The 27,101-nt window shown below is 52.5% G+C and overlaps 2 protein-coding genes across 2 annotated transcripts in view; one reads left to right on the top strand and one right to left on the bottom strand.

Moving 5' to 3' along the window:
- The window catches only part of AXIN1 (axin 1), an 80,857-nt gene extending 58,656 nt beyond the window's left edge, over positions 1 to 22,201 (top strand). Inside the window, exons 6-11 of the mRNA XM_010578393.1 lie at positions 5,511 to 5,648; positions 11,112 to 11,665; positions 14,110 to 14,286; positions 15,493 to 15,738; positions 20,762 to 20,929; positions 21,733 to 22,201. Of these exons, the coding sequence (XP_010576695.1) occupies positions 5,511 to 5,648; positions 11,112 to 11,665; positions 14,110 to 14,286; positions 15,493 to 15,738; positions 20,762 to 20,929; positions 21,733 to 21,859 (1,410 nt within the window). The 3' untranslated portion in view covers positions 21,860 to 22,201. The remainder of the gene's footprint in view (positions 1 to 5,510; positions 5,649 to 11,111; positions 11,666 to 14,109; positions 14,287 to 15,492; positions 15,739 to 20,761; positions 20,930 to 21,732) is intronic.
- Positions 22,202 to 24,411: 2,210 nt separating this feature from the next.
- The window catches only part of PDIA2 (protein disulfide isomerase family A, member 2), a gene marked incomplete at its 5' end in the record, with an annotated part of 3,362 nt that continues 672 nt past the window's right edge, over positions 24,412 to 27,101 (bottom strand). Inside the window, 10 exons of the mRNA XM_010578518.1 lie at positions 24,412 to 24,492; positions 24,654 to 24,740; positions 24,829 to 25,010; positions 25,157 to 25,277; positions 25,638 to 25,832; positions 25,914 to 26,039; positions 26,113 to 26,229; positions 26,306 to 26,443; positions 26,517 to 26,650; positions 26,937 to 27,076. Coding sequence (XP_010576820.1) covers positions 24,412 to 24,492; positions 24,654 to 24,740; positions 24,829 to 25,010; positions 25,157 to 25,277; positions 25,638 to 25,832; positions 25,914 to 26,039; positions 26,113 to 26,229; positions 26,306 to 26,443; positions 26,517 to 26,650; positions 26,937 to 27,076 — 1,321 coding nt within the window. The remainder of the gene's footprint in view (positions 24,493 to 24,653; positions 24,741 to 24,828; positions 25,011 to 25,156; positions 25,278 to 25,637; positions 25,833 to 25,913; positions 26,040 to 26,112; positions 26,230 to 26,305; positions 26,444 to 26,516; positions 26,651 to 26,936; positions 27,077 to 27,101) is intronic.

Genomic DNA, 27,101 nt, shown 5'->3' with positions numbered 1-27,101 from the left:
AACTTACATTGCTTTTAATAGCAGCACTTTTACTTAGGTCCAGAAACTATGAACTGTAGTGATTAGAAGTCCATAGGAGTCTCCCCACTAGTTCCAGCAGCCATGCTGCCTGCAAATAATGAAGGCATGTGCTGGTTATGTAGGATGCCCTGCTATGCAGCAGGAGATCTTGGTGTGTGGATGGCTGTGTTCTGCATCTTCAACACTTAGAAACTTACAATGCTCTTAAGTTTGGAAAAGTTGTGTTTTGTGAAATGGCACTCTGCCAAGGAATGCAGTGGGTGAAGGTCTCTAGCAAGCAACGAGACCTTTGTTTTGTGCCTCTGGCAGGAACCCATTACATGGCGAATGAGTGTTGCTTTTCATGTGGTTTTCCATCTCTCTCTTGGTTTCGAGCAGAGTCTTGAAGCACCAAGGCAGGAAGGAGCAAGCAAGTTCCCAAAGGAAGGGTGAAAGCCCAGTGAATGCAGGGCCGTACCTGTGCTATTGCACTGTATTTACCCCACCTCTGGCATTCATCTGTTCCCAGGAGAAGATAGGAGATGTTCCCTTTTCCCAGCAAATTGAGAAAAATCCAACCTCAAGCATTAAGATTTGAGATTCCTTTGTTTGTTTGTTTGTTTAACTGCATAAAGAAGCCATTTTGTGATGTTCTTGCTGTAGCCCGATCATTGGGTGGGAGCTTTCCTGTCCTGCCCCACAATCAAGCTGCACAGTGGCTTCTGTAGTGTTCTGGAGCGGAACAGAAGATTTTGAGTGACCACTCTGCTATCCTGTACAAGTGAGGAGTGTACAGGAGGAGCCCTAGTCTTGTGCTGCCTGGATACCTACAGCTAAATGAGCTTTCTGCTCCTGCGAGTTGGGAACATGTTCAGAATTCCCATCAGCTGTTTTATGCCATTTTCCTCAAGCGCTTTACAGCAGTAAGACTCTTTCCTAATCCCTCAATGCTGCTAAAGTGGATGCTGAAATCCAGCTATCCATGAGCTCTGCCACAAGTGTTTCTGGTATGGAAACACTATTTATCGTTTAAAAATGTATGTCAGAAGAATGCATTAATCTGGGAAATGTGGAGATTCAGAAGTTCTTTTCTCTTGGCTTCTCTAGTCTGCCGTCTTCCTTTCATTTCCAAGACTGACTTGTGATCTAACATCAGCCATTCAGGCATCATGGAGGCATCAAACCTCCTGTAGAAGAGGGAGATTTACCAGCAAAGAATTCTTTGGTCCAGTCGGATCTGTCAGAAATGGTTCAGCCCAACCCATGGATTCCTGGGGCTGGTTGGAGACCTCTGCCCAATGATAACATTGGAAAACTTCCTGTTTCATCTCAGAGCAGTTGAGATTTATTCTTCCCAAGGGGAACCTGCAAGCTGCAGTGAGATTCTTCCCTTTCAGCCTTTTCACGTACAGATCATAGTAAAACCACACATTTAGAATGCTGGTGTGTTCTGATGTGCAACTTCATCCTCAAACCTCAGGGAAGGTGAAATCCTTCAAAACACAAGACCTGCATCTGCCTCATGGAGCAAAATCCTTGCAACTCCCACTCCATCAGCTCCAAGAAAAGAAGAAGACATGCTAAGTGGAAGAAGCAGGTGCTAAGTGGAACTACTGGCGAGCTTGTGCATCTTGCATGTTCTTAGCAGGCTGCTTCTTCCCAAAGCTTCCCAGAGCTTCAGATACTTCACATGTCAAGGACAATGTCCTGGTGATAGGTACCCCAAGAAATCCTTCCTCACAGCTGTCACTAGGAAAGATTACTCCATCCAGACCAGCTCAAGCAATTTCTTTTCTTGCCAATCCATCTGGCATTCAGCCTCCCATCTGTTGACCTCTGCAACCTCCCCAACTCAGCATGGTTTGGTTCTGGACAGACCCATCTGAACTAGTGGCATTAAATAGAAGTAGATAGATAATTAAATAAAGCAATAAATAAAACAGTTCTTTAAAATGAAGCGCTTCCTTTCTGAATTGTTGACCCAGAAAATGTCCAGAGATCTCATTCTTATCCATACTGGAGGGCTGGATCCTCCCAAACCAGTCAGCTCTCAGAGAGTGCTGCACCCTTTACTTGGAACAAAAGCATTGGGAGCCCTTCTAATTTCAGAACAATAAACAGCTTATTTACAACTCCCTTGGCAGGGCTCTGTATGCCCACGGGAAGCCGGGGGGCAGGTTCAAAATCCCAAAGCCCTGAAGGATCCTCCTCCAGGCACAGGCTCAGCCTAGCTAGTTTTTGATGGAGCATGTCTCCCTTCCGAAGTCAGGCCCGTCATTTGGTAAAAGTTTCAAACACTTTTTTGTCTTAAGCCTTTTGAACCAGGTCAATGCAGTCCATGTTTGCTGTCCAGGGAGATAGAGAGAGCCCTCAGCAGTTATCAGTATTGCTTCAGCACAGGGAATTTGCATTCATTATTCTGCAATATTGTTAGTTTTGGGGAAGTCTCTGTAGCTCATCCTTTGGGATAGGAATAAAGTCAGACAATGTTCAGAGCATCATCCTGCTTGCCAACTTTCCATGAGTCACCATTACAGGTACCCACCAGGACAACGCAGGGCGCATACAACTGGTATCCGTGGGGTGAAGTGAGGTTTATTTTAGTTGCATTGAACTTGGATGATCCCGGAGACCCTTGCAGAGATGGCTTCACAGAGGGGACTGCATCTTCCACCCTTGAATGGGCTGCTGAGAACTTCTGCAGGCTGTTGTGCTGAGTGGAGAGCTCCAAGGATGGGTCAGGGGTTTTGCAGATGCAGTGGTTTATCAGAGAGAGAGGAAAATGAGTTCATCTTAAAGATTCTTGAGTTCGATTATTTTCATTTCTGTAGTCGAGCTTCAGTCACCTCCAGACTTTGAGAGACTGTGGATAAACATGCTGAAGTATTAGTTGTAAAAGACCAATATTGTCTTATCTCAAGTTCCCTGGTTACAGCAGTGACCCTGAATGTCTTTAGATCCTCACCAGAGATGGAGCTGTGGTCCTTAAGCATTGCCAGGCCTGGAGGGAGCCACCTTATTGTAACAGGACTCGAACATGCAGGTTAGCAAACTTCAGCCTTTGCACCCACTGCTGCTGGGGGCTCAGGAGAGACTTTGGTTTGGGATGATGCATTGCATCAAAGGCTATGAAAATAAAGGTAGGTTCTTTCCTGGTTCTGCTTTTCTATGGCAGCCGATGGCGGTAGCTGCAATGGGGAGACCCGAGACTGTAACTGCTGAGTGCTGAGCTGCCTCTCATTAGGGTCATTAAGTTTCTAACGGAGAAGGGCTTGGTGCTGCCATCATATAAACAACCGCAGGGAGAGTTGGCATGTCTGAGGTGGCAGAAGGGAGTGAACACATCACCCGACGGGTTGTGACTTGTCAGGTGAGAGAGAGATTTCCCTCCTCAGGAATCACTGGCGCTGCCTCACGGGATGGATGGTGGTGGTCATGGGTTTGGGGTTTCTGATGAAAGCAGACTCCCTTAGCCAGAAGTGCTCCCCCAGGCTATGCGGGGGGAATGTGGAAACATCACTTGGATCCTAGAAGCTCCCCAGGGAGTAACAGAGCAGGGACTAGCTCTGCCACATCTTCCCCCATGACAGCATGTCTGGGGCCCATTTCTGGACAATACAAGGTCCAGGCGCTGGGACGAAGTATGCCACTTTGGCTCTTTTGTGAATATTTCAAGACTAAATGTAATTTTTGTCGATGAAAATCTTTTTCTGCAGTGTTTATTTTTAATACAGGCCATTGATTTGCAGGGCTGGAGGTCCTGGTAGAAGCAAAGACTTTGTCATCCCAAGGTGGGAGCCACCTGGTAGCTCACACGTGTTATGCCCTCTCCAGCTGCTGCATCCCTGGATGAAGGGGATGATTGATTGAGGCTGTTCGCAGCTCAGATGGGTCAGTCCTGCCTGGGACAGCTTCAGGTGAAGCTGTTGGTCCCTCTGCTTGTCACAGAAAGCGAATGCTAGAGCAGGCAGTCCTTTTGCCTGCAAAGCCGCATTGTGTCCGCAGATGTCCCCAGGGACACTGCATCCCAGCACCATCCTGCGCAGAAGAGAAGGCGATGGCAGTGAGCACTGGAATTGAGGTTTGCTGACAGGGTTCGCTGGGCCTTGCTCTCGGCGAACAAAACACACGATGCTTTAACTGAGACCTCTGCAACCCAACTTGGGTGTCATAAAAGATGTCTTCAGCTTCTCAGTGCCATCAGTCGGATACTTACTGCCTTTATTTTTCTTCCCCTGCCTTCCACTCGGCAGGTGGCAGAGAAAAAAACCAATATGATTTGCATACTTTTGTCAGGTTTTGAGGCAAAACATTATTTTAGTCTTCCACATTGATCTTTCGGCTGATCTGGGATAAATTCAGGTGGTCTCTCATCCTCCCTTAAAGAATTCAAGCTTGATGTCTGCTTCTGGTGCTGCATTTGTTCTTTTGCTATGAATTATCTCACGTCTTCACATTTAATTTTATCTCTGGTCCTATAGAGTGTATATTTCTCTCATGCTGGTATTGAAATACTTGAATGCAGGTTTTTATACTGTTGAATTTTCCATATATTTTTCCTCCAAATTAAATTTTTATCTCCGCTGTGTCATTTTATTTTTTCTACTATTTAACAAAATAATGCAGAAGGGATAAAAATAAGAGGAAAAATACCAGCGGCTGTCAGCTTCATACTTCACTACACAAACTTCTTATCCCAGAGCTCAGGAATTTAGGGACAAGGTAACTCAGCATAAGGAACCAAGAATGCCCTTGAACTCCCATAAATACTCATTTGTTCACCCAGGGCAAACAGAAAAGTGGTATCTCTGCACTTGTAAGGTTGCTGTATTGATAAAGCAGGCTGGGGATAGTTGCACAGCTCTGAAGAGCCAAGATGCAATCCTTCAGGATCCTCTAGTAAGAGAGGATGCTTTGTGGGAACTGTGGCCTTTTGTGGCTGTGCTGGGTTGTAACAAGATGGAGGGAAGTAAGATGTCTTGGAAGTGACAGGATTTCCACTCCTTTCTGTGGCAGTGGGCTAGATTTGCAGAGATTGACCGGCATATGCTGATCCACCCGGGATAAGCTGAATATTTGTGCGTAAGAGTCCTCCTTTCTATCAAGGTGAAAAGATTGCTACTGTAAGCACGATTTTTGAGAGGTTTGTCTGTATGTCCATTTCCCACCCTTTGAGACCAGGATATTCCTCCTGACTGTGTGTACATTGGTAGGAAAGCAAGCACATCCATCCCAAAGCGGAGTTTCGTGCTGAAAGAGCTTGTTGAATTGTGGCTCCAGAAAACTTTCCCTTATGTGGGGTTGTGTGCAGAGCTGGTGCCAGACAGGGAGCTCGTGGTGGTGGCTCAGCTTCTAGCCCACTGGTCCTAGGCTGCACCTCTGCATCTGCCAGCCTGTCCTCTCTCAACTCCCCACCAGAAGGACTGGCATTTCCAATTATCAAAGCCTCCAAAATAAACGTGTGATTTTTCATGCATCTTTTGCTAACCCCTGGTGTGTTTTTCCTCCAGCGTACGTACCGAATGCCAAAGGATATCCACGTTGAACCAGAGAAGTTTGCTGCAGAACTGATCAATCGTTTGGAGGAAGTACAAAAGGAACGTGAAGCGGAGGAGAAATTAGAGGAGCGCCTTAAACGCGTTCGAGCGGTTAGTAACCTCCTTGCCTCCTCTACCAGCCTGGGAGTCTGTCTGCATACTGTATACCCCAGGGAGCTTTCAGCTGCTGTGGAAACAACTGGGGTGACCACTTTCCTGCTCCAACAGCCATGGTCATCACTTGCACAGGGCTCCTGGAGGCTGCCGTTGCCCCAGGAGCTTCCACAGTGCTGTTCCCCGGTCCATGCAGGGCTCACTGAGCTCCAGCATTCCCTCCCTGCTGTAAGATACCAGCTATGGCACAGCAGTGCCCACTTCTGCCACCACTTAGGGGCTGTGGATGCTCTCCATCTTCTTCTTTGGCACCCTCACTCTCCTGACTTGTGAGCAATCCCTTCCATGCCAGGATGAGGACTATGTAACAGGGGTTTGCCTTCCCCTGTGGGGTTTTGTGTGATCCCTATTTCCCCAAAAATGGTAACCAGATGGCAGGTGACATTATGCTTGGAGGTGTTTGTGTCTGCTATCGGGCCATTTCTACCACAACAAAAACAGTTCTGCCCATCAGTGCCTAGCACGTCCCTAGAAAATTTGGAACTGATGAGGTGTAGCATCCAAAAACCCTCTCCTGGGTAGAGAAACGCAGACTCCGCGTGGGTGGCTGGTGAAACCCAGCCCATGGCACTGACTGCTGTGAGCCCTGGTAGCGGTGGGGCCCTTCAGAGCTTGAGGACTTGGTAGATGAACCAAGGGAAGCGTGCAAGGTCTTTAGCTCCACAGCAAGCTCCAAAAAGGGAGAGAATGAGATATTGGTCATGTCGTATTACCTGTGTGAGACACCCTGTTCAGCAGTATTCACGCCATATCTTTTCTTCTGAGAAACTGCATGTCACGGGTACCTGTATGTCTTGTGCTGGGGATACAGGAGAATTTTCAGAGGACACCGCGGTGTTACTGAACATCACCAATGTCAGTATAACTACAGCCCTGTGTGTAGAAATTGTGAGTCTCTGCAGTTAATAGCTGCCATGGCCCTGAGGCAAAGGCTCTGTGCTTAGTAACCCACAGCTCTCCCTTAAAGCAGAAGTGTTGGTGCCTGTCTTGGCTAGCTCTGTGCTTTCGGAGAAGCTGAGCCTCTGGGGCTCCAGGGCAGACCCTCCAGCCCCATTAGAGTATTTTTAAATGTTCATCTAGTAGCTCTTCAAACAGAAAAGAGCTGTAGGTTGTAGTATTCGCTTTAAATCACATCTGCATTTCAAATGCAGAGAAGTGAGGAAGGCAGAAGGGTCTGTAAGGTTCCCTCCAGCTCCAAGTGTTGTCCAGCAAACTCCCTGCACCTCTGCATCCAGCCAGAAAAGGCCAGTGAGGTGCTATTGTGTGATTAAGTTCCTGTTCTTCTGGAATTGCTCTGTTTTCCTGTCTGGTACCTGTTGCTTTCTAAACAAAGCCAATGTAACTGGCAGCATTTTCTGCTAACACAGTCCTAGAGTACTCTTCTTCCTCCTCCTCCTCCTCCTCCCCCTCCCATAGCTCTGTTGCAGCCCCCACCTTTACCAGACTATATTATCCCAACCCTCTGCCTCCTTGAAGAAGCTGCCAGTAGCAATACCATAAAATCAGCAAATACCTATGTGCCAGAGAATAAATTTAAGTCTGTTTAAACACATTTTTGTGTGACTTAATCTATTTTTAAGCCCAGGACTCCCACTAATGCTATATATTAAACCTCGTTGCTGTCTCCAGAATGTATTTCATTGACTGGCTGGCATCTGGCATTAGCCATTCAGGAAAAACTCAGAGTAAGCAATTGCAGCTTTTTTAGGTCAGCGCTTAAGGTGCAGGAGCTGCTGGTATCAGCAAGAGGAGAGCTTGAATCCTGATAGATCACAGGGCATTCTTCTATGACCTGAACACCAGGACTACAGGGTAACCTCTTACCAGGTCTTCATGGTCCGCTGAACAGCAGCACAGGGAAAACCACGAGTGTTAGTCACACTAGGCAGTTATCTGCTTAGCAGAGAAGCTGGAAATATTTTGCAAAAGCTAAGAAAAAAGAATTTTTCTCCTCCATGCTGAGCTGCCTGCAGGTTCTCTTTCAAGTCACATCATGCAGTAACATTGAGAAGAAACATCTGATTTAAAGCCAAATGCCTTTTACTGAAAAGACTGTAAGATTTCTGTTTTTCAAAAAAACCCAAACTCTGAATTCATTAATTATTCTGAGCAACGTGGGAGAGGACTAGAGAATATGCACGTTTCCTTATTACTTTTTGAGCCAATTCAGCATCATGTCCATGCATGGAAGCTGCAGTATCGTATCATACAGATCGGTATCGTATCATACAGATCACTCTTTGTCTGAACTGAGCAAACTGAAAATAAGCCAGGAGAAGCAAAGCCAGTGCTGACATTCTTACTATTTGAATATAAACCATTGCCTAACTAAAGAGGGAAATCATTTGCATGATGATCGAAAAAGCACTCGTGGTTAGATGAGCTATTTTGCCCTACCGACCAGTAGCAACCTGATGGGTGGGACTGGGAGAAGGCAGAGGAGGAGGTCTGCAGCAAGGTATCTCTTGCCCATAGCTCATCAGTGCAGATCTCAGCCTCCTAATTCAAAGGGAAGGGCACCCCTGACCTTGCTGGAGAGCAAAAATAGCTCAGCAGACAGTCAGCAAAGTTGAAGTCTGCATCTCTCTAACTGCCGCTGCCTTTGGGAGTGGATGGAAGAGGTTTCTGACAATATTATGTCAACAAAGCACCATCTAGTGGTTATGGCACCCGGGGCTTGCCCGCCTGCCGAGAGGCTGTGCATGCCACCAAGCTTTGCCCAGCTCACCGCATCGAGATGCCGAAAGACGGCTCTGGAGCCCACACCACCCCTGTGTCCAGGAAACCTGAGCTTGTGGAGGAGGCTGCTCCCCAGAGCCGCGGGTTTCTTTGGTGTAAAATGCTGCAGTTATTGCTTCTTGCCTATGCCTCCCTGGCAGTGTTGTTGTCTTCCCTTTCTTCTGCCTGTGCCAGCCACGGGCAGGACAAGGGTGCTCGGTGGGCAGAGGGGCTGCAGGTTAGGCAGCAGGCTTGTGCAGCTGGGCGCAGGCAGGTTTGGGTGGGTTGGAAGGCTGCTGCTGCATTGCCAGGCATTGACTGCGGTCGGATAACTCAGGCAAGGAGCACCTTGCAATGCACCAGTGCATGCAGCGGAGCCAAGGCTAGACTCTGCTGTATCCAAAGTCCTGCATTACAATCCCAGCTTGGGCTGCCCCTACTTCATGCTGTATGTTGTTTTTTTCCCTGCAGACTAAGCACGGTGAAAAGATTCAGCAGAATTGGTAATCTGCAACCTTGACTCAAACCTTTGGCCTCTGCCCTGCTCGAAGAGAGAGGACAGCTTGGGATAGGCACCCCAATTCCTTCATTAGCTGCTATTTTCTCACTGTTGGGGCTTTCCTACCCGATGCAAGGCTGAGACCAGTGCTGGGGGGTAGGGAGCCAGCTGCCCCAGGGCTTGCCTGCACACCACCCACCCCAGCAGCACTTGCTCCTGCCTGAGGACCTGCTCAGGGTCCAGATCTCCTGCTCAGTGACACAGATGAGCTGAGCCAAGGCAAACCGAGAGCAAGCCAATGCATCCCTCTCCATCCCTTAGGCCACCCTGATCTCAGTCTCAGAGCAAAGCAAAGTACCAGGTCCCAGTTATTGGCAAATGGAGTTCCAAGCAGCCAAATGATTTCCCAGATCCCAAGTACCCGCTTGGCTGGACCACCCTGCGTTGTCAGTCCCATGCCACCCTGCTCTGGTGTGACAGCACAGCTGGAGCTCTGGGCTCTGAGCAGAAGGGATGCACTGCCATTTCTCAGGGATCTGCAACAGGATCAAATCTTGCCCTGCACATTAGTTAGTGTTTAAACCTAAGAGTTTTCCAGAAAGTGGGTACCAGCCCTAAAAGCCACCCAAGCGCTGAGCATATCTTTGGGTTTTCACAAACTGCTAATAAATGCTTACCCCAGTGGTAGGGATTTAGTCAGCACATGCTTCATCTTTTCTTTTCCCTGAGCTAGGTGCCCAGGGACAGCAGTTGGCAGGCTGCAGCGTTGTGGCTGTAGATGAAAGGTGCCTCTGATGTTCTTCAAAGCAATTTGTTAAAGTGGTGTGTCCCCTCCAGACATGGGCATCATGTCACACCCCCAGGCTTGCAGCATCCATGCCTTTGGCATTTTCAAAGCCTGGCATTGTCCCCTGTTCAGGTTTGAACCCCCAGGTGTGACACTGGGAGGAAGTCTGTTATTTGCTTTCTTGCTCTGTGGTTGGCAGCTGAGACTTTGAAGTTGGTTAGCAAGTGATGGATGATGACATCTGACAGGCAAAGCTGATGGGAGTCAGTGTTTTCTAGCAGATGCATTTATCTGGCAGGGCAGAGATACCCTGTGCTGCAACTGATCTCTTTACTGTGCCAAAGGAGGAAAAGAGAGAGGGATTAAAGGACTCACTGGAATCCTGCTTATGTAATTAAAAAAAATAGGAATCCTGACTTCCAATAAAGAAACTTCATAAATATCTGAGTTTATGTTGGAGCGTAAAGTAGTTTGTCAGCATCAAAATTGTGGCTGTCAGCATGGGGGAGTTTTATTCTTCCTGGCAAGGACTTAAGAGTCACTAACAGCGTGTCCTAGACCATTGTGAGCTACTAGAACAAGCAGTTAGTTCCAACCCCTTTCTTTATCTGCATGAAGTGTTTCACTCCAGCCTTAGCATGCCCGGGAGAAATCAGTGTTTGGTTTTTCAAAACTATTCATGCTGCTGTTGACTTTCAGTTGCTCCCTCCTGTTACAAGCCTGCTGTTTGCTTTGCCTGGTGAACTAGTCATTCGGGTGAGAAACCCCCCTGGTCTTGCCTGACTCGAGAACTGTTTTGTTGCATATTCTGTGCCTTCGGCCTTTATCTCATGAGCTTTGAAGCAATGCCTTACCAAAGGCTCAAAGCAAGTCGCAGGTACGGTGCGGTAAGTTGTGTTTCCGCTACTGATTGTTACAGAACCACCTCCAAGGGACTTGGGGAACTTTTTAGTAAGGTTCTGCCCGCTCATATGTCCAATTGAGTTGTTACACTTAGCAGAAAAAGCCGCATCTGTAAATCCTGACTGTGGTGTGTGAGCTGTGTGTCAGAGGTTGCCTCAGTCTCTTTGGGAGACCCTTGCTAATGGTGGCTCAAACGACAGGAACAGAGACCTGAGCAGCTCTGCTCGGAGACAGCAAGGTGAGAGCCACAAGCTGGGACTGGCAGGATCAGGTTGAGCATTAGAAGTTTTCCGCAGGCAGATGGTGCAGTGTGGGACAGGTCTCCAGAGCGGCGGTGGATCTCCATCTTGAAGGTTTTCAAGATCTGGCTGGACAAAGCCAGGCCTGACCCCTTCAGGGGTTGGCAGCAGTCCTGCTGCAAGCGGGAGGTGGGTCTAGGGACCCCTTCCACCACCACCCTGTCATTCTCTGATTGTTCTCTTGTTTCTTGCAGGAAGAAGAAGGTGAGGATGCAGATATCTCTTCTGGTCCCTTGGTCATTAGCCACAAGATGCCTTCTGCCCAAGCCTTTCATCACTTTGCTCCTCGTTACTCTGAGATGGGCTGTGCTGGGATGCAGATGAGAGATGCCCATGAAGAAAACCCCGAAAGCATCCTCGATGAACATGTACAGCGTGTGATGAAAACACCAGGCTGCCAGTCTCCAGGACCTGGCCGCCACTCTCCTAAGCCACGGTCCCCAGAAAGTGGCCACTTAGGAAAGCTGTCAGGGACACTAGGAACAATTCCTCCAGGGCATGGCAAGCACGCAACAAAATCAGGAATGAAACTGGATGCAGCTAACTTATACCACCATAAACACATCTACCACCACATCCATCACCACAGTGTGATGAAACCAAAAGAGCAGATTGAGGCCGAGGCCACGCAGCGAGTGCAGAACAGCTTTGCTTGGAATGTAGATTCACATAACTATGCAACAAAGTCACGAAACTACACTGAAAACTTGGGCATGGCCCCTGTCCCCATGGACTCTTTAGGCTACAGGTGAGTCAAGGCAACACCCAACGGGAGTTCCCAGAGCCATGGCTTCTCTAGAAAGCTCTTTCATAAATGCGCTGTAGCATGCTGGTGAAACAGGGTGGTTGAACCACGTTTTCTCGTGAAAGCCTATGCTGGGACATGGTTTAAGGGCCTCCCACTGCTCTTCCTCTTCAGAAATTGGTATGTCCCCCCATAACCCTTATAGACCCCTTTTTACCTCTGTGACCTGGTGCTGAAAGACACCCTCTAACCAGGATTTTTAATGGGCTTGGTTATAAAGTAGTTTTTCTGCTCCTTAAAGCAGTGGAGGTGCTTAGAAATTGCAGATGCTGGTCTACTTCCCTGTGCATCAGGAGTTGCTAAGTATAGGGCTGTGCCTCGGGGTCTGGGTAACAGAAACCAGTCTCCTAAGGTATTTATGAGAGGACAAAAAAGCCCTCCTTATTGCAAGGCCTAACTCATTCACCAGAAGCGCTCCTTTCTCATCCTAACAAAGTGATGGATGCTACGATGCTGGCGTGGCATACTGTCCCAAGGAGATGTTCTCTGGGGCAGGGGACCCTCTGCCCAGGAAAGACATATTGCTGCCCTACAGTCTTTTGTCCGTCTTCCTGTGGCCATTTGAATTCCTCTGTCCCCTCTGTGCTGAGGGGAGAGGGTGAAGATCCTTCTCTGCTGTAGGTTTTGCTAGTCCTGTTACTGGATGACTGCAAAGGTAAGAGCAAAGCCTGGGGCTTCCCAGGATAAGGGATGGCCATGGAGCAGCCACAGGGGAGACCTGTGCTCACCTTGAGCTTGGCTGGCTCCCCAAGGCTGTGGTTTTGGGGTGATGCTTTGCAGTGTACCAGGGGTGGGATATTTAGTGAAGGCAGGCAGCTGCGTCTGCAGCAGGCAGGACCAGCTTTCCAGGGCGGCAGGAGGGAGGCAGAGCGCAGAGACAGCTGAAGCTAGCTGCTCTCTGGGGAGGGAGAAGCAGTTAAATCTGCCCTGTTTCTGTGGGGAAGGGATTGTTGCTTCAACAGAGCATCAGGCCACAGCATGCTCAGGCCATGCTGGATCAACCCAAAGCCCCATCTAGACACAGGACTTCTCTCTAGCACCGACTACAGCACGTATTCAAGGGGATTGTTTAAGAGGGCACATTCAAAGCTGTCCTTCCTCTGGCACAAAATCCCAGGTCTTGACAGTCCCCAGGTTAGGAGCTTCACAAGACAAGAGTTTGCATCCAAACAGTCTTGTTTGGCAGCCAGCAGTCTCTTGCAGTGGCTTGTCTGGCTCTTTGTTGAACCCAGCTGGGCTGCTGTCCCCCCAGGTCCCCACGGCAGTGTCTGCAGGGTGATTACAACCTGTGGAAAAAGGCTTCTTTCTGTTTGCACTGAATCTGCTGCTGGAGAACTTCATTTGATATCTGCTAGTCCTCATGTGGGGAGAAGCAAAGAAGTTGTCAGTTTGCCCTGCCTTTGTAGATCCCTCTCCAAGTTTTTTCCCCAGAAAATCAGCAAAGCTGTCTGAGGGCCTGTTACTCCTCTGTGGTGTTAAGGTTATTTTTCTATGTGTGTTAGTGAGCATGCAGAAGCAGAAGTAGGGAGGTCCTATGGACTAAAGCAGGTGGGTGATTAGGACAGTGGGGTTCCAATGAAATTACAGGCTGTGGCAATGACAGGCCAGCACGGGTGAATTCTGTGTGGCCTTGTGAGCATGGGGCTGCCCAGCTGGGCACACGGGCATGCATGTGGGCAAGGAGCGGTGGGGTTTCTGTAGGAGCCTTCACTGCCACCACAAGCATAGCCAGAGTGTCAGTTACTGGCTGGTGTCCATCTGGCTATAGTGTTTGAGGTGGCTGTGCTTCCCAGTGCACGAGAGCCTGAAGAAGGCAGCCCCCCACCAGCCAGGATGCGATCTTCCACCATGATGTGAAGCCTTGGTTCAGGTTGGGGTGAGAAGCGAATGTTGGGTATGGCAAATCAGCAGTCTTGGGGTATCAGTGAATCTGGGGGTGATGGGTAGGGCTCAGGTTTCAAGCAGTGGTCTGACATGGAGAGGCAGCCGATGGATTGCAGCACCAAGATTAGCCTCCTGCTCTGAGCAGAGACAGGGGTTTTACACAACCCTTCGTGTGGCAGATCTGCTGGGCTTTTTGCCACGTTGCTGTGGCTCATTTGCCCAGAGGAGAAGCTCCCTTTCCCTGCAGGTGGCTGGATGGAGGACCCTGCTGTGCCTAGGTCTGGCTGGTCTTGCTCTTAGCCTCATAACTGCAGCATGGTTGGTTTGAGCTATGGTAGAGCCAGGGGTCTGTGGAAGGCAGCCAGGGCCACATCTGCACTGCAGGCAGCACCAGACCCCGGCAGGGCTGAATATGTCTGGAGGTAGACATGTCCATCCTCTGCCGCGCTCTGCCGTGGTGTGGCTTAGGCAAAGCGCTAATGTCTCAAGCTTTGTTCTTGCAGTGGGAAAGCAAGTCTGCTCTCAAAAAGAAATGTTAAGAAGACCGATTCAGGGAAAAGTGATGGTGCCAACTATGAGATGCCAGGATCTCCTGAAGACGTGGAGAGAAACCAGAAGATCCTTCAGTGGATCATAGAAGGAGAGAAAGAGATCAGCAGGCATAAGAAAACAAACCATGGGTAAGGGCTGGCAGAGTGAGGGGTCTTCACACTGTTGTATTGCATCTCCTGCACAAGGCTGTCCAGCAGTCTGCCTTGTTCCTGGAGACCTTGGGAAGACAAGAATTCACCAGGCACAAGCATTTAGACCCTTTGGAGACTGAGGCTGCTCGGGGGCTCTAGGGGCTGGTTTTTCTGAGAGATGACTTGTGGCCATGAGGGGAGGTTGCAGCCCCAGGGGAATCTCACAAATTGCCACTATGGTTCCAAGGTGGATAACATGGCATGCAGTAGGTAGTATTTTTCCTTTAAGCATTTGCTGTGTGTAAATGCCTGTTACTCCTGCAAGGTGCTGGGAGAAACATAGGACCTACTGCACTTTAGCCATTGGTCCTGAGTAAGCAGTTTAGCGCAGCTCAGGGTTGTCAGTCATTTTGGCTTGCTGGGAGCATCCTCTGGGATGGCCTCACCTGCCTAGAGGGGAGCCAGGGACATGGCTGTCTCAGGAATCTCGCTGCAGTCAAACAGATCTCCTATGGGCACAGATCCTTAATCACAGTCTGGTCAGTCTGGCAAAAAACGGTGCTTGCTGGGTGTTGACAAGAGAGATCTAGGGTCTCATTCCCTCTGGCACAGCTGCACTGGTGGCTGAGTGCTGAGACTGCTGGTGGTTTCTTCTCTTGCTTGATGGTAGATGCCAGGGTGGGTTGCACTGCAGGCATCTGGGACCGAATGCCAGGGCCATGCGCAGTGCCAGGCTACCATGAAGTCAGGCAGCAGGTTCTGCCACTGGAGCTGGGGAAGGATGAGCACATCCTGGCAACATCCCTTTCCCTGGAGATGCCAACCAGTGGCTCATGGAGACGCTCCCAAGCTGGGAACGTTGGCAACACATGGGAGGGCATCTTCTGAGGCGATGTCATAAATGGTGGAGCTGCCTTTTGCTGGTTTTATTTTTATGTATTGTGCACTTGATGAGAGCCCATAAATGGATCAGTGGGCTTTGTGTCAAGGTTGGGTTGCTCACCCTGACGTCTCAGGGCTTGCTGTCTTGAAATCTTCTCTAGAGGTGGATGGTGCTCCCCTCTCCCTCAGAAGCCACATTGTAAGGAGCTTCGCAGTGGTGCCCATGGTCAGCTGCAGGAGCAGTAGGTCCATCTAGGAGTGACTGTGTGCCTGTGCAAAGCAGCTCGGTGGTCCATGTAAAACTTTTGTGTTTGTGTGTAGCTCTTCAGGTGCCAAGAAGCAGCTGTCCCATGATATGGTCCGACCCCTCTCCATTGAGCGACCTGTTGCGGTGCATCCATGGGTCAGTGCCCAGCTCCGAAACGTCGTCCAGCCTTCTCACCCCTTCATCCAAGATCCTACCATGCCGCCCAATCCAGCCCCCAACCCTCTCACCCAGCTGGAAGAAGCTCGCAGGAGGTTGGAGGAGGAGGAAAAAAGGGCTGGAAAACTCCCCCTTAAACAAAGGTACAGAAATAGGGTCTGATTGTGCGTGGGAGGGAAGGGGGAGACTGTTCTGAAGGTGGGCAGCTGGGGGAGATATCCGTGTCCTCTGCTCTGGTCTCCAGCTCCCAGCACCAGCTGGGTGGAGGCACATGCAGGGAGGTCAGAGAAATCTGCCTCAGTCCCTCTGATGTGGTGGTGCAAATGCCAAAACCCACCTTGAGGGCCTGGGCTTGTGGTTTGTGGATGAAGAGGCTGGAAATGCTCCTGGCAGGGTGGGGAAGGGACTGCTGAAAGCTTGAGGAGGAGCTGGGCAGGGGGAGCATGTCTAGAAGGCTCATGGTACAGGAGAGCTCTCTTCCCCTGGTACTTGCTGACTCTCCACTCATTCACACTCGCATGATGATTTCAAAGGTTGGTGCAGGAGCAGAATTCAGCAGGATGCAGCAGAATTAAGTGCAGAAGAAGAATATGTATTTGCTCTTTATCTACATCTCCCACAGGCTTCTGGCAAAGGCTGCTCATGGCATCTGGATGAGAGCGCTGCGCTGTAGTCCTGCTGCAGCAGCATTGACTCGCTGCATGGCCGTATCCAAGTCACTGCATCTTTTTGTGACTCAGCTTAATGCCTGTTGCAGAACTAATTCTCCTGCTCCTGTGTTATCTTTCAGGGAACATTATTTGCAAGGCACGTGGAGCTCTCAGATTAAATGCATTTTGGAAGGGCTAGATAATTACTGTTAACAGCTAAAAGCACTTTGTCCATTAAAAACCTTTCACAACTTTATAGCTGTCTTCTGAAAACTTGAAACTTCGCAGTCTGACTCTTAGAAACACAAATGTAATTTTAAAAAGAAGCTCTTTTAATTGCCAAGCTCCAATTATTTTTGCATGCAGTGACCATGTAGCAGACTTCTGTGTATTTATGTCAGAGCATTGATTGAAAGCCAGGTAATTAGAGGGCTCTCCCAAGTCAGGTTAAGCCAAGTTTATTTGATCTACCTTTCAGTCAGTGTAATTGGATAGGGTTTATTAGTAGAGTCATTTATAGTTGTAATAAATTCATGCACCTTCCCCAGAAATGTCTAGATGCAGATGCACACTTTGGAAACACTGGCCTGGGCTATATGCATATGCAGTTAATACTGTAATAATAATTTGGCATGTATTGTAAGTGTAGCCTTTGTAGGAACCCGGTGGCATTGTGGTAAATGCCGTGCAGACCAGCGGGAGGACAGCCTGAGCAGTCTCAGTGCTGGGCTGCTCTGCTTACACTGCCTCTCCATGAGGTCTGGCTCTTCTCCCGGTGATGCAGGGATCCCCCTGACCTGCCCCATGTGTGGAAAAAACAGGGAGGCATGTTCGCCAGTGGGGAACTGCTCATGAAAAGCAAATGTGCCCATGTTCAGTAGCAGGCAAGAATGGATGCAGCAGTCCCCCAAGGGAGCCAAAGATTTCTGAATGTTGAAATCTGTCTGCTGGATTTTGGCAGGATCGGGTGCTCCAGCTGAAGCACGCCTGAGCTAGCAGCTTTTTACAGAGCTCCTGCTATGGTTAGCACAGGAGCCTGCCTGAAAATAGACCCCACAGCTCTTTTGAGAGCAGAGCAGAAACGGAGAGGGGAGCTCACATGAAAACACCATTTATTTCAGTCAGGAGCTTTGAAGAGCCCTGGGAAACTGGAGCCAGTGTCCCAGGTTTGTCAGCAGCCTTGGGGCAGCACACTGCTGGTGGCAAGAGGGGTGGAGGTGAGCCCAGAGGTGTCCTTGAGGCACTGGCTTGAGCTGGCTGCGGGAGGAGAGTGCACCGTGCCAGCTTTGTACGGCCAAGCTGACCTTGCCGGCACAGTTACCCGGCTCACCAGCCGCTCTCCTCCCGCACAGCCCTCGCCAGCAGTGGCCCTTCCCAACTAACTGCCTGCTGCCCTGCATGGGGGTGCCAGCGGCCCCGCTCCCACCCCAGCACTGCCCTGCTAGAAATAAAGGAGGCGCCTGCAGTGCCTGTACTGGGAATCATAAATGTTCTTCCAGAAATCACACTTCTATTGCAGAAAAAGCCTTTCTCTCCCTATTCTGCAGCATTTGAGGGGACACTGATCTCTGAAATAGCTACCTGGCTGCTGCTAGAAAGCAATGCAGGATTAAGTGTCCGGTACTGAATGACCTGCAGATCCAGTATGCCCAGCATTGGTGTCCCAGTGACCATCAGGTTTCTTCCATGTACAGCCAGGCTTTGAGCCATTTTCTGTAGCTCAGTGTCACAGTTCACTTACGTTTGCAGCTGGATGAAGTAATTAGTACCAGCTCTTCAGAGAAAATATTTTTGCAAGCAGTGAGAACGTTAGCATGATCTCAGTTTGGAATTAATTGGGTTGGGCCAAGCCTGGAAGAGGAGCAGAGCTGGCGGCAGGGACATCTCCCAAGGTAACGTCTGCTGGGTGCATTTCAGGCTTTCCAGGGCTGAGTTGGAGCGAGCTGGGCACCTCACCTCTGCATCGCAGTGAGGTTGAATTGGTGCTGTAACCCAGACTTAGTTTCTCTGTCATGGGTTATACAGCTAAGAAATCAGGACTGAGATGCAGATGCAGTAAGTCAGATGAGTGCTGCTGTTTCCTTACTGAGTAACATTTTGTGCTTGCAACAAATGCAGCAAAGGGTGGTGGTACCTGGCTGTGTTTCTGGGTCATGCTGCCACCCAGGAGATGGGTGCAGGTGGAAGCTCTAATGAGTCAGGGCTCAGAGACGGTCTGGTGGCCTGTTTGGGTAAGCTGTGGTCTCAGGAGATCTCTTGGCGATGACAAAAGCGGAGACAGTTGTGTTGCTTCATTCTCCTGAGAGGAGCTCTTGGAAAATTACATTTTCAGTGATTCCATATTCATCAGGCTCTGCTTCAGCCTGCTAGAGATCGGTGGCTGCGGTTTGGCATGTGTGTGTATTCTGTTCCCGGCCAGCCGGTCCCACTGCACGGCCTTGTTCAGCCCCAGAAGCTTGGGGGCACCACAGCCATCCACCCTTGCTTTGATTTATGGCAAAAGTAGGGGCATCCAAAGCCATGGGGATTGGTTTTAACTCTAGCTCTGTGAAGCAGTGCAGAGTTTCCACTTTTGGGGATCATTTTGGGCATCATTTTGGGCATCATTTTACAGCACACCTCTGCTCTGGGAAGAGGTGAGCGCTGGAGCCAGGCTGAGCACGTTCCAAAATGGCCTTTCAGGGATGAATTACACAGCAGGAAGAGGAGGAGGAGGAATGAGGCTCCCAGCCACCCGCATGGTCCCCCTCTCGCTTCTACCATGGCAGAGCCTGGGGGTGTCGTCTCCATCTCCCAAGGTGAAAGAGAACAGCGGCCCTGGGGGAAATGGCTTTGTTGCCTGCGCAGGGCTGTGTCCCCAGCCCCCCAGGCACACAGCAGCTCTCTCTTAGTCATGACTTGTTTCCAGTAGGATTAAGAGAAGCTTAGGGACTTTGAGGTTTTCCAAACCCCTTCAATTAACTTCTGGCTCGCAGGGTTCACAGAATTTGTCTGAATTTATGACCCATTTTTCCTTTAAATGCCTCTTTTTTTTTTTTTTTCCAAGGATGACTCAATTCCTTAATGTTTTTCTAGCTAAAGGGCATCCTGTGCTTTGATATGGGAATGGGAGAGGCTCGGAGAGCTCTGCTGGCACCAGGAGCGGACCCTTGCCTCTCAGGAGGCTGCATCTTCTCCAAAGGTCTTCCAGGCAGAGCAGGCACCAGGAAGGTTGTTCAGTTGAACTCTAGACCTCTCATGCCTTTAGAAAGAGGTGAAAAGATCACGTCTGGTCTTGGTTTGCAGTGCTGATGTTTACGTGGGCATGCCATTAAAAAGGTGCTCTGCCCGCAAGCCAATGTTTAAAGGTTAGGGTCAGAGTCATTTCCAAAACTGCGATTACCTCATGTGCTTGGCAAATTCTGGTTTTTATAGCAACTTTCCAGTCATGTAAATACAAAATCATCTTTTTTACCCAGCGTGCTTTTAAAATAATTTTTTAAAGCTGCCAAATTTGTTTTATGTGACTTTGAAAGAGAAGGGTGCCTCTGGCTTAGACCACGCATGCCAAGTTACCAATTTGTGTAGGCTGCTCCAATGTTTGTGCAGCATTTACGGCACTCGAGATGAAAGGTTCTACAGAAGGGCAAAGTACCCTGCTTTTTATTATTGCTACTTTTGTCTACTTCTTAAAATGGGGTTAGGACTGGGCTGACGCTTTCAGTCTAGTGATGGCACCACGTAGCAGAACCCCAGTGTGTGGGCTGGAAGCAGAGACCAGACCAACATCCTGAGAGTCAGGAAAACACAGGAGATTTAAAGTCACTGAGGTTTTGGGGATGGCGGCTGCCTTGCCACTCTGTGCGGATGGGACGGGCAGCAAAGCCTCCAAGGACACATCGCGCTGGGAGCTCCATCTCCTCCGACCTCCATCTACGCTGGGAGAGGTGCCCAGGGGAGCCGCAGGGAGCAGGAGCAGTCCTGTCTGCACAGCCCAGCAGATGTAGGTCAGCGGAATGCCGTCCTGAGCTATTTTGGCCACAGCAGCAATAATCCCGAGTAGTCTGAGCGGTGTTTGTGTTACCATCCCCAAGCGTGCATCCAGTCCTGCGTGCTCAGTGCGCACCAGGAGCGTGCTGATGGTGACCTGGGTCTGCTGCCATGGGCCTGGGATGTTCTGCCTTGCCTGGAGCTTACCAATGACTCCTCAAGTCAGCGGTGCTGTGGGAAGGGCCATCCCCTCTCAAAGCCCGGGGACAGGTTTCTTCAGCACCAAGGGCCTGAGCTAGAACCTGCGCCCTCCTTGTAACTGCGGGCTGGCCCCATCCAGCCTTTCCAAGTGCCTTTTGCTCCTTCGCCAGTCTCAGCGTGTGGCTGCATGCCAAGAGAGCTGGTGGTCAGAGCAAAGGATGCTCCTGAGGGCCCTGGGTGTTAATTCGGCAGGTCCATCCAGGCTCTGCAGATACGGGCTGTTGGGCCTGCCCATGCTGGCAGGTGGGCTGATACTCAGCAGGTCGCTTGTATTTTTGCACAGCAGGTTGAAGCCCCAGAAGAGACCAGGCAGCGGCACGTCCCAGCCATGTGAGAACATTGTGGTCGCTTACTACTTCTGCGGAGAGCCGATCCCTTACCGCACCCTTGTCAAAGGGCGCGTGGTAACGCTGGGACAGTTCAAGGAGCTGCTGACCAAGAAAGGGAACTACAGGTAAGGGCATCTCCCCGTGTGCGGTATGGTGCCAGCAGACTGTCAGTGACCCCTGGCAGATGCCGCTGCCAGGATGCAGTGGTGTTGCCCCCACCAAGGCAAAGGAGCGTGATGGAGGTAGGTCAGGGGCTCCTGGAGGTCCCAACAGCCTTCCAGGGGGGCTCTTGCGAGGCATGCTACACTGGCAATGTGGCAGTAGAGCCATGGCTGTTGAAGAGGGAGGTTACAGGGATGGGGCAGATTGGGTTTTGTACCAGAAATGTCCTGCATCATGGTTTGCACCTTCAGCGGAAGCTGCTGAGCTGCCTGCAGGGTACTGTGAGGTCCTGGGCTATTGAGGAGCAGCAGCAGACGGTTCTCAGTCATGCTGTGAGGAGCCCTCCAATTTCCAGAGCCATTTCAGCTCCTCACAAACTTTCCACCAGTGAGGACAGGGAGTTTGGGTCCTGCCGGAGTCCCAAAGTAGCCAGGCATGGGGCGTGTAGCTCTTCCAAGTTCCCCCTTCGAAGTAGCAGCTGCCATGGCAAAGCCTGTACGGGCGCCTCCAGCCACTACTTTTGGAAAAGCTCTGAATGGGCTTGGGTTCAGGGCTGGAGCTCCTAAACGTGCCAGCACGGATCCTGACCACTCTTTTTGCTCACTGGGTGAGGGCAGGGGAAAAAGTGTGGCTGCAGTTGCCTCCACATGCACCATGAGCTCAGGGGCTTGGAAGGGCTGTACCCACATTTGGGGACTGCGGTGCCCCCATGACCATTCACCTGCTCTTTTTTTTCCTTTCTGCCCCCATGTTTTGGGTTTTTCAGGTATTACTTTAAGAAAGTGAGTGACGAGTTCGACTGTGGTGTGGTCTTCGAGGAGGTGCGGGAGGATGACACCATCCTGCCCATCTTCGAAGAGAAGATCATCGGGAAGGTGGAAAAGATCGACTAAGCTCCAGGGCTGCCGAGGTGTGAGGACAGGACTGTGAAAGACTCTGGGACCGGAGGAGAGGGCCTGGGGCAGATGCTGGCAGTGCTACTGCCGCAGGTGCCGCGCGAGCCCAGGGCAGAGGGCGGCAGCCTGCTCCGGCACGGACCTGGGCAAGCTCTAGGTTGCCGGTGGACATCGTTTCACCTCGCAAACCTGCCAGTGGGAGCCTGGGCTCCCCTCTCCATACCGAATATAAGTGTAATGTAGCATTGTACAGTGCATTAGAAAGTGTAATATGACCTTGTTTACTAAAGCTGCATATTTTTGATATATTGTAATAAAAGGAAAATATTTCCAATGTCACAGTGCTCTTATGTAAATGTAAAACATACAGGTACTGCAGAACTCGCCCAAAGTGTACAGCCATCCGTCAGACTCCGTCTGCTCCTCGCTTTCACAGCACCCTGCCCCGGCCCCCAGTCGTGGATGGCTTCGGAGCGCTGCCGGGGCAGAACCGCTCTCCCCCCGCCGGCGTGGAAGGGGTGACTCCACTCCGGAGGGGCTGTGGTTCCAGCTCACCTCAGAAGATTATTGAGCCATTTGGAACGAGTCGGGGTCTCGCCTCCCTGGCAGTCTCAGCTGCTGGACATGGTAGGATGGGTTTTTTTTCCTCCTGAGCTTTCTTGTGACCGAGTAAATCCCCGAGGGACAGAAGGGTCAGGGCCAGCTCTCGGGGCTGGGGGCTTCCCACAGTGCAAGGGCTGGCTCGGAGCCGGGGCAGCAGGCTGGGTGCTGGCATCCCACAGCCCCTCGTGTTCATCCCCCCACCCCATGTGCCCCTGGAGAAGGGTTCGCTTCCCAGGAGGGTGCTGTGGGTCCGCAGAGGGCTGGCACCCATGTGCCTGGCGCAGACGTGCCCAGGCCCCTGGTGCCAAGCTCTGGCTTTGGTCAGGGGACTCTTTTTAGGAGAAACATAATAGAGCAGGGAACTGATTAGACACTAAAACTGAGGACAAGAAATGTCTTTTTAGGAGTTCTGTGTCCTTTGGTGGATTCTGTGTCTCAGGGGAGGCAGCATGAGGGCACTGCAGCCTGCTGCCAAGAGCAAGGGGGGGTGTTGATGCCAGTTTGTGGAGCTTGTGTAGGGCCAGGTCACCCAGCGGGGCAGCCGGGGTCTCCTGGGCTTACTCGGATGCAAGAAAGCTGGGGGCTGCGCGGGTGCTCCCACCACCCTGCCCTCTGCTCTGCCTGTCCCCTAGCCTGGGCCCTACCCTGCTCCAGCACGGCTGCAGGTCTGTGCCGGCTCCTCTGGAGTCCAGCCCTCGCCTGCCCACAGAAACCAGGGCAGCCCCCAAAGCCAAGGGGCTTCCATGTCAGCGCTCGCCCTGCCCTGCTCACAGCAGTTGGAGCTGCCGGGGACCCTGGGGCACCACGCCAGAATGCGACTCACCCTGTTTTATATGTCACCGAGTGCCTTTAAAACATGGTTCTGTGACTTGCCTATACGCTACATGAAGTCCAGCAAAAATCCGCAATCGTTTTCAGCCCGGGAACAACGTTATGAGCGGTTTTCCTCCCTGTTTTTTTAAGTTCTGATGGTGTTGTGTCTGGTGAGGTTGTTAACATGCCTGGGATTTCCGTCTCCCCCTTTTTTTCTCAGGGGGTCCCCTGTAAATATGTACAGCGGCCGCGCAGCCCCGGCGACATCTCCTCTGCATTCTCATGTGCTGACTTGTACAATGATCTTTTCAAAGGTACTTGGATAAAATGAAATAAAACCCCACGTCCCACCGCCTGCTGCTTTCTTCCTTCCCCGCGGAGAAGGCACCCGGGCCCCCGGCAGCCTGCTGGAGTGGCCGGAGGATGGGGCAGGTCAGGCAAAGGGCCTGGGCACATGGTGGGGCTGGGGCAGCTGTGGGCTGCCTGGAGGGGTGGCCGGGCAGGTCCTGGCCCCAGGCGACCAACATGTTGCCCCTGGAGGAATCGCCCAGGGTCTGGGATCAGCAGGCCCAGGGGAGAGGGGATGGTGCCAGGGTTTGGAGGGGATGCTGGGGGGGTCCTAGAGGCTGCGAGCCAGGCTTAAAAGGAGCGTGTGGAGCCCCGTGTTGGGCTCTTCTTGCCTTCCCTGGCTGTGACAGCAGCTCCTGGCGCTCCCCTGGGGCTGGTACACGACTGTGGAGCCCTGCAGTGGGAGGGCTGCCTGTGAGCCACGAGGGAGAGAGCCTGGCTGGTTCCCCCATCACCTGCACCCCGGCAGCCCAGCACGAGGTCCAGCCCAGCCCCAGGGCCCTGTCCTCCACAGCATTGGCCACCCCCTGTCATCGCAGGGCTGCCACGATGAGCGCTGTGGCACACATGAGGCCGTGCTGGCTCAGCACCCCCTTCCACGGGGGCCCAGGGCCAAGCTGCCCTGCGGTAGTGGGGGCTCTGCCCATCGTCAGCCCTGCTCTGTCCCCAGGACATGTGGGTGCTCCCCAAGATGTGCATTCCGCGGTGCTGTGGAGACACAGACACAGACCAGAGCCCGCATCGTTTCCAGGTTGTTTATAGCACGCACCCGAGCGGCACAGGGCTCACAGCTCATCCCGGGATTCGGCCGTCCCAAGCAGACTGGGTTCCTCCCTGCCCGTGCTGTTCTCGGGGGTCTTGGGCACCTGGAGAAGGCAGCAGTGAGGCATAGACAGACACACAGCCCCTGCCTGTCCCTGTCCCTATCCTGCAGGATCCGTCTCCCTGCCCAGCAGAGGCTGGGGGCCACCCCGGGGTGGGTGGGTGTCTCTGGCCTTTGGGGGGGCGGGGGGGGGACAGCACTCACCACAGGCGGCTCCTCGGGCAGCGTTCCCCCATTTTCCAGGAACTTGGAGAAGGTCTCCACGTCTCGGGCGCTTTTGTACTCGACCATCTGGAGCCACGGGATGGAAGGGGGACGAGGGGTCACCCCATCTGGGTGCTGGCAGAGCCAGGGTGGCCCCATGAGTGCCCCCACCTACCTTTCTGCCCGGCCCCGCGGGGAAGTAGTGCAGGGTGGGGAAGCCTTTGATGGTGATGTTCTCCAGCTCGTTGGCCATGGCGTCCAACTCAGCGATGACGATGTCCTCGTGGTCCTTGTAGCGCTCACCCAGCTCCTCCCAGGCAGCTGCCATCGCCTGGCAGTGGGAGCACCACGGTGCATCTATGGGATGGGCACAGTGCCGGGGGATGAGCCGGGGGGCCAGGGGTCCAGGTGCGGCATCCCCCAGGTGAGGAGTTGGGGACAGGGCCGGGGGCTGAGTCCCATGGCAGAGCTCGGGAAGGGCCGCAGGCAGCCCTGGCACTTACAGAACTTGACAAAAACGTTCTTGGTCTCATCAAACGCCACCTGCTCGAAGGTCTTCCCCACCAGAACTTTAACGGGCCGTGTGTCCCAGTCTTCGGGAGGCTCCGCGCTCATCAGGTGGGGCTGTAGGGACAGCCAGGATGGCCACAGCCTGGGCTGAGCGGTGCCAGGGCCCCATAGGGCACAGTGCGGGCCAGGGCAGGGGGCCCTCAGTGTGCAGCCAGGGGTGCTCCTGTGCTGCCTTTTGAACAACCTCTGCCCCTCTGCCACCATCCCAGCTCTGTGTGTCTCCGCATCTATGGTCTTCTGCCTCCTTTCCCGTAACAATCCCCCAAATCTTCAGGCCTGGCAGCACGAGCATCAGCAAGCAGGTGGGTGGTGTTCACCACACAACTGCCATCATTAGGCTTCAGAGTTAACAGCCCACTGCTCACCACAGGGAAGCATCCTTGGTACTGGCTGGCACGGTGCCACATCCCTCACCTTCACCTTGCCATCCAGCACAGCTTGGACAAAGGTGCGTATGGCTGTGTCCGAGAAGGTGTCCTGGTCCATCCGGTATTTGCGGTTGTTCTCCATCTTGACTAAGCGCAGGGTGGGGGCATCGGCAGGTGTCAGGCCAAAGAAGGGCAGGACGTCAGCGCCATACCCGGTCACATCCACCACCACGAAGAGCACCTGGGCAGGAGATGGTGACACTGAGGCTGGGGTGCCCCACAGACACCCCCCCCCCCCACCCCCCCAGTGGGACCTCCTCACCTTGCCTCGGAAGGTGCCAGCGGCCACCCGAAAGCCATCCCGCAGCGTCAGCTGCGCTGATGACGACTTGTTGAGGAAGAGCAGCATGTGGTGGGGGATCTTGGCACTGAAGATCTGGTCGGAGGTCTGAAGAGGAGGAGGAGGGTGGGGGGGGGTGGGCCATGGCCCTTGTGGGTACAGGGATGGGGACAGGCCGTACCTCATTGGAGAATTCCATCACCAGCTCCAGGCTGTGGACACGAAGCAGCTGGGTGAGCTCAGCTGTGTCCAGCCCCCGCACCGGGTCCACGGGGAAGTCTGTCCGTCCCTCATCGAACTGCCAGGGTGGGGGTCCATGAGGGCTGGGGGGGTCCCACGATGGCCCCCCCCCCAAACCCCTGCCACACCCTTACCTTCTTGAAGAGGCAGACGGTGTCAGCTGACAGCCCGTATGCCTGGAAGAGCTCAGCCGCCTCGGCCACACCGAATGGCACGTCCACCATCTCGCCAGCCACCTCGTAAAATGCCTGGGCTGCCTCGCCCCCCAGGTCCTGCGCAGCCACCCCATGAGCAGCCATGGTCACGGCCACGGCCCCGAACTGGCCCCCGCCCACCCCAGCCCACCTTGAAGAAGCCGACGACCACCAAGTCCTGGGAGCTGATGAAGGCGGCGGCAGCATCGGCGTCCTGCAGCAGCGTGGCACTGGGGCCGGCCCGACGCCGCATCCAGCGCACGATGCCCTTGGCATCCATTTGGCCTGCCACGCGGAGCGGGGCCCCCACCGTCACCCTGGCCACCCCTCAGTGGGCTGCCGCTCTCCCCCCGTTGCACCCCACCATGTGCCATCAGCCCCCACCTACCATCACCCCATGCACCATCGCCACGCTGTCACCCACCCACCATCACCACCCTGCAACTCCCCCCATCAGGGCATCGCCAGCCTTCTCACCATCACCCCCTGCCACCCATCCTTGCGCCCCAGCACCCATCGTGGCATCGCCCACGACGGAAGCCATGGCCATCACGCTGTGCCGCAGCCCTACCGGTGTAGGCGAGGGGGTGGGTGCGGTTGCCATCACGGAAGAGCTTGAGCGTGGGGTAGGAGGTGATGCCAAACTCATTGGCCAGGGCTGCCTGTGCCGTGGCATCCACCTTGCCCAGCCGTGCCAGGCTAGACTCGTTCCTCCGTGTGGCAGGGGCCCGGGGGA

This window comes from Haliaeetus leucocephalus, unplaced genomic scaffold, assembly GCF_000737465.1.
Source record: "Haliaeetus leucocephalus isolate CR32 unplaced genomic scaffold, Haliaeetus_leucocephalus-4.0 Scaffold636, whole genome shotgun sequence".
NCBI lineage: Eukaryota > Metazoa > Chordata > Aves > Accipitriformes > Accipitridae > Haliaeetus > Haliaeetus leucocephalus.
Note: the sequence above shows the minus strand (reverse complement) of the source record. Positions and strands in the feature narration are given on the sequence as shown.